This window comes from Hyla sarda, chromosome 4 (assembly GCF_029499605.1).
Source record: "Hyla sarda isolate aHylSar1 chromosome 4, aHylSar1.hap1, whole genome shotgun sequence".
NCBI classification, from domain to species: Eukaryota; Metazoa; Chordata; class Amphibia; order Anura; family Hylidae; genus Hyla; species Hyla sarda.
In genome coordinates, this window is record NC_079192.1 from 199,254,857 (window position 1) to 199,261,925 (window position 7,069).

Below are 7,069 nucleotides of genomic sequence, written 5' to 3' on the forward strand. Positions count from 1 at the left end.
GCGTACCAAAGTGTCAAGCTGCATTTAAAGGGCCGCCCACGCACTCAAGCTCCATTTATAGGGCCAGCACATCCAATCAAGGTGACAAGATGTGAGCGTCAACCAGATGTTTCCACACCCTGCAAAGTGCCCAGGCCTACTTCTACCAAGGAGGTTTAGCCTAAACAGCGGGTACCAACCACAGTACCTAGGCCTACTCCCGGTGCGGAGGTTTGGCCTGCCCACCAGGTACCAACGAAAGTGCTGCGGCCCACTCCCGACGAGGAGGTGGGGCTGACTCAACCAGCACCGACTGTAAACCTTAACCCTACAGTGTTGCACTCTACCCTTACTGATGTGGTGTGGGAAAGCCATGTCTGTTTACCTGGACTCTAGTAACTGGACTCTTAGTGCAGGTGGACTGCTGATCCTTGCACATCTGTTTACGTGTAAATACCTCTATAGTAACGTAACCTTCTTTGCTCTAACTGCACTTATCAGGTGAATGCACCTGAACCCTGTTGTAGTGTTTAATAAATATTTGTGCTAAGGTAACTAAATGTAAATGATTATTGTACATGGAAAAAATAGCCTTGTACACGTGTACATAAAAATGTAAATAATAGGTGTTGTAGTAGTTGCTAGTAGGTGGCTCTCTCAGCTCCTCTGAGAGTAACATTTCCATCATCCATCACTAACACCAGCTCAAAAGGTCTACACAGGGAAAACTACCCCTAAGGTATCAAGACTGACCTTTCACGTATTACTATACACATAGTACCTCAAAATAATCATTTAAGTGTACTTACCTCACTTAAACTTAGTACCCCAAACAACTAAAATATCTCACACTCAAATAAATGCTCTAGGAATTGTAGCCTATGTCATTTTCCAATTCCTGCCACTGTTATGTACACTAACTGTTCTTTTCTCTCCTATGTGTGCGAGATGCCCTGCCCGGCCAGTAGGTGCTCTTGCGAGCTAAAAATAATACGCGCAATAAAAAGGTAACCTAGGTAAGGTTTATCTGTTGTGTTCTAGGGATAAGAGCGTGTAGACAAAAATGCTAAGTAGGATGTATCTCATGTATAATAATGTCATCCTGTTACTAAATTCATGAACCAAGTAATCCTGTTCATGAGTTTACCCATGCATATGTATGTACCTCTAAAAAGTTAAATAATCTTATAGTGTTATACAGCCTGACTAATGGACATTTAAAAAGTTATGCCCAGGACTGTTATAAACCAACCTTCATTTCGTCCCTCTGTCTTAGGGGACAGATGTCGAGGCCGAGTTATTTTAAGTAAGGGGGTTTGTTGTGTCCTGGTAACGTATTGCATAATACAAACATAAGATGTTTATATGTATCTATTTAATAGTGTGTATATTTAATATAAGGTATATTAGTCTACTTATCTTGTTAGTGTCGCAGGACCTTTGGTCATGTGGCTGTGTTAATTCCTCTATGGTATGTTAGAGGACCTTTGGAGGTCCTTGGGTCACATGGTAACCCACAATTCTCTGTTCAGGAGATTGACAGTTGTATGGACCAGTGAGCTTAAGTCCAGCCCCTGCCCATATAAGGGAGCTGTAGCCAGTAATCGCTCTCTTGGGTTGCTGCTCTCGTGGATGCCAGACTGGCAGGACGGATCTGCACAACTTTCAAAGACAAGCTTGGCCTAAAACCTTCCGGCCTCAGCCTAAACTAAACCGTGAGTTAACATCTAAAACCCCACTAAAGCTAGCGTGGTTACTGGACCGAATCTAACCCTAAATCCAGTGGATCACCGCAACAATTACCTTCTTAAGCTCAATAGACTCACAAGGTCCCAACCACTTGTCAAGCTCTAATAGACTCTGTTGTATGGACTGTTCCTGTTCATTCTTGCATAAAATCTACAGTAAAAGTTCTGACTACTTCCTGCAAATCTCCGGTTGTGAACAATCAATTATTTCCCTATCTCCCTATTGCTCTTGAGGCGGGCGGCAGTAGGACAAGTATACAGAGAATAGCCCTCACCCTGGCGTCACGAATAGAAAGGGTTAAACAAGCACCCTATACCACACAGCTACATCCCACATACCCTACTCCCCCAGGCTATCACACATGTAAATAACATCACTCCCCTACCACCAACATACAGTCCCATGTAAATAACAACACTCCCCTACCACCAACATACAGTCCCATGTAAATAACATCACTCCACTACCACCAACATACAGTCCCAAGTAAATAACATCACTCCTGTACCACCAATATACAGTCCCATGTAAATAACATCACTTCTATACCACCAATATACAGTCCCATGTAAATAACATCACTCCTATACCACCAATATACAGTCCCATGTAAATAACATCACTCCTATACCACCAATATACAGTCCCATGTAAATAACATCACTCTTATACCACCAATATACAGTCCCATGTAAATAACATCACTCCCATGCCACCAATATACAGTCCCATGTAAATAACATCACGCCAATGCGGGAGGTTCCTTTTGCTTTTTCATGGCAAGAATAATGGGGAGATTTATCCAACCTTGTGCAGAGGAACAATAGAGCAGTCGCCCATAGCAACCAATCACATTTCAGCTTTCATTTTTCAAAGACCTTTTTTTAAAATGAAAGCTGGAATCTGATTGGTTGCTATGGGCTATAGGGCCTGGTTGCGATTGCGACCCTTGCAACCTCTATAGTGACGCCACTGGTTAATGCCATCTGCCCCTAGGGTAATTCTATCTGTCCTTTGCATCACACCCTCTACCACATATGTCCTTCAAATAAGGATATACTGGCTAATGTCTCAATTTTAACATCAGTTTGAGGGTTAGTCATATGTTACTGTCTACATCTACCACAGTAGCACACCTAAACGTATGTAGTATTCTATATGTGACACATCCAAATCTTTAATCTTGTGTAGGATGCCATTGTGGCACTTGTGGTCTGCTGCAGGCATCCCCCATTGTATGCATTTTATGCTGGGGATTGCCCTTAACAATGGACCACAATCAGAGGATCTGCTCCCCCAGCACAAATGCACAACTGCATTTGAGGTTGAGCATTTCCTGGCATTTAAAACCACATTTTTTCTTGTTGCTCTCCTTTAAGGTACCAGGCCGGTGTGGAGGCGTAAGCCCAGCATGGTCCACCACACAAAACTGGCCACTGGTATGATGCAATGGAAGAGGGCTCAAACTTGCATGGAGGGGGCATTCTGGGAGCATACCCTCCTCACATGGGACATTAGCGCCAACTTGTGACAATTAAAATTGCAGAAATATACACCACCTCAATAAATAGTGTACATTTGTGCACCAAGACAACCATGAAGCTGCTGGATTTAATACATTTATATATATATTTATATATATATATATATATATATATATATATATATATGTATATATATGTATATACACATATATATATTATGTGAGGCACAATTTATAATAGATTGTTAATTTGGCAATTTCACATAAAAGTTTTCTCATGGAGGTGAAAGGGAAAATCATGGGTAGGGTATGGGGAGTGTAGCTGTGCGGTAAGTAAAGGGTGCTTGTTATCCCTTGCTATTCGTGACGCCAGGGCTCCTCAATAACGCTTTTCCTACCGCCACCCTTCCCAGGAACGATAGGGAGGTAGATAATAATAGATTGTCCACAACCGGAGAGTTTTCTGTAACAGTATTAACTTTAACTGAAGGATTTCTGTAAGCTTCAATAACATAACAGTCTCTGAGCATAACAACAACTTTCTCTGGAGATTGGTTCAGCTGAGGCCGGTAGTTTTTGAGGCCTAGCGTGTCTTTGAAAGTTGCGCAGATCCCGTCCTGGTAGTCCGGCATCCACCAGAGCAGCAACCCAAGAGAGCGATAATTGGACGCAGCTCCCTTATATGGGCAGGGGCTGGACTAACGATAATTGGTCCATTCTGATATTAATCATCATTACAAAGACTTGTGGGTAACACGTTACCCAAGGACCTCCAAAGGTCCTCCAACATACCATAGAGGTTATTAGCATGGTCACATGACCAAAGGTGTGACGCTGAACAAGGTAAGTATTATACATTGCTATAAAATATATATAGAATTATTAAATATATACATATATTATCATTAGAGATAGACTTAAGGAGAGGCGACTAGGGGCTGTCCCACCTGAGGAACCCTACCTGAATCTAGTTACTCTGACTTTGGGGACCTCTGCACTAGGCACTGTAAGCAATACAGTACCTGGACACCACAAAGTGCTCTAGACAGCCATGGGAAAGGGGAGTAAGGACCTGTTCACATCATGTTTTTGCATCCTGTTGAAATGTCTTGTTTTTTCTCACAAAGTGAGGGTGCATTCACATCATGTTTACACATTCTGCCAGGCCGTAGTCAGCTAGTGCCTCAGTTTGTCTCATTTTCCGTCCGTATCCTATTTTTGGCCGGGATCGAAAATCGTAGTCATCTGCCATACTGTCGGAAAATGAGCCGACTGGAATCACTAGCTGACTCTGGTTGGCTTATTATAATGAATCGGGTACGGCACTGGTCCAGCAGCAGGTGGTTTGAAATTCACCGCCCGATTCTGTTCAGGCAGGGATAGGAGGTCCTCATATACAATGAGTGACATTTAGTAATTTTGGGTGACATCAATTCATTGTGTTTGGTCAGTGTAACTTCTTTGGTGGCCTCTTATCACTCTGCACTTGGGATGACTCAACAAGACAGGAGTCTCTTCCCTTTCATTTACTATTATTTGATAAGAGGGGCAATAGGGAAATGCAAACACTTAATTCTCTAGGACAGTGTTTCCCAAGCAGGGTGCCACCAGCTGTTGCAAAACTACATCTCCCAGCTTGCCTGGACAGCCTTTGGCTACAGTTGGAGGCAACCTGGTTGGGGAGTGCTGCTCTAGGACAACAGCATGGTTGTTGGACCCCCACTATCCCCACATCTTTGAATATCTTGAGCAAACTATTCATATCTTTAATTATTCAGACCATACAGATACTGACTCTGCATAGAAACAAAAGAACAATTCAGATGCACATAGATAAGATCAGGATAAGAACGGGACAATGATAGTACCATCTGTCGAGGAATTAGTCAGGTATTTGAAGTACAGTGAGCTCAACCTGCGTTTCACTCCTAAGGTTGGATTGGTAACCATTTCTTATTAGCTTTTACAGAAAAAAACAAAAAACTTAATATCAAAATAGGGAAACGGTAGCTTTTGTCACTAGTTACAGTACAGACTTTACTTGGGTGAATTACATCATAAAGAGATATCTCCTTGTTTTATCTAGCAAAAAAATGAAGTATTGAGTGGTTGCAGGTTTATCTATCTAAGGGTTTGTGCACACGCCAGAAATTCTACGGAAATATGTGGAATTCCGTTCCAAATTAATGCGGCTGCGGAATTTCCGCATCTATGTGGAATTCATGCGAAATTTCCTGCATGAGTTCTGCATGAAAATATGCATGAAAGACGCATTTTTCTGAGAAAATAAAAAGCCATATCCACTTCAATGGGCTTCCGCAGGTGAATTTTGCAAAAATGTAAGATATGACTTGAATTTTTGCAGAATCTCCATGCTGATTTAAACTCGAAAATCTATGCGGAAATTCTGACGTGTGAGCATAGCTTAAGCCCATCCTTGCGATATTCCACATTGGAATTGTCATGGAGATTCCACTGCAGCAGAGTCCTGTTGAATTGAAAAGGTTTCTGCTGCTCTGTGCACAGGGAGGAATTTCCGTGCCAGGCACGAAAATTCCGGAAATGTTCATTCTTTGTGCAGAAACTGCACTGAATGCATTCCCGTGCGGTCCTAGCGCTGGCAGATTATGCCGATGTCCACACACTCCGGAATGTCAGCACAGCATGTGAACATAGCCTTAGAGTTAGTACCTTAGGCAATAGATTATGTCCCCAATGCATACTTACATAAACAACAGCCACAACAACAAAGGTACAAATATAATCTTATAGAAGAACTCTGAGTTTAGTTTTTCTGCTTACTATCCACTTGTCGTACAGCACCATTTGTTTTATTCCAGCATTGCTGTATTACTGTAACTTGGTCATGTGGTCACAGAAAGACAAAGGGGGAGATTTACCAAAACCTGTTAAGAGGAAAAGTGGAGCAGTTACCCATAGCAACCAATCACATTACTTATTGAAATTTTGAGGAAGAAAAAGGATCTGATGGTTGCTATGGGCAACTGGGCAACTTTTCCTCTGCATAAGTTTTGATAAATCTCACCAATAGTGCTAAATTTGTCAAAAGTAAGTCAAGTGTGCTTGCTTCCTGTGAACTGGAGGATGACATCATCACCTATTCGACCCCCCCCCCCTCTAGCAGCTCCCAGACTCCTTCCAACCCAACTCTGTATTTAATAATAAAGATTTATGGATTTTGAATTGGTGGTATTGTCTTTGTTTTAGGAGTTCTCCATGTAGTATTTATCTGACATTGTGACCATGGACAGATTTGCTAAATTATGGTATTAATATGATATAAGTGGTACATATCCATTGGGACTATTGGTGATAACTTTATGTAAACTGACCTGAAGCCACTTATGAGTCTAAGGCTATGTTAACACTGCGTAGGTGTAGTGTTCTAACTCCACACCCTCAGCCAGAGGATATTTGGGAAATTACCGAACCACTTCAGTGATGAATTTACTTCCAAAATGGAGCCTATCCCATGCCTGCCCCATTGGATAAAATAGCAACGCTAATGAAAAAATGGAGCTATTTACACAAAAATAATTGCAAAGTAATTCATCTTTATTATAACAAATTGTGACATACCATAAAATCAGTATTAAAACAAGTAGGAATACACAACAAAAATGTCAGCTTGGGACATATGTATATAATAGGTATAAATGACCAAATCTATAAAGAGCAGTGTGGGTAAATGAATAAGGATGTTACAATATAAGGCTGTGTCCATAGAACTAAGCCATGCAACCTGCTAGTATAAGTACAATTGGGTATCAGCAGCTATATATTACGCTTTGTGCAGAGTTGCATACTGGCTAAAAGAACAAAGTGCAAGTGCAGTGT

General features: G+C 41.5%; 1 protein-coding gene across 1 annotated transcript in view; it reads left to right on the plus strand.

Annotated features, from left to right (window-relative positions):
- Positions 1 to 352: 352 nt before the first annotated feature.
- LOC130367431 (store-operated calcium entry regulator STIMATE-like) overlaps positions 353 to 7,069 on the plus strand; it is an 80,572-nt gene continuing 73,855 nt past the window's right edge. The window contains exon 1 of the mRNA XM_056569850.1: positions 353 to 428. Coding sequence (XP_056425825.1) covers positions 353 to 428 — 76 coding nt within the window. The remainder of the gene's footprint in view (positions 429 to 7,069) is intronic.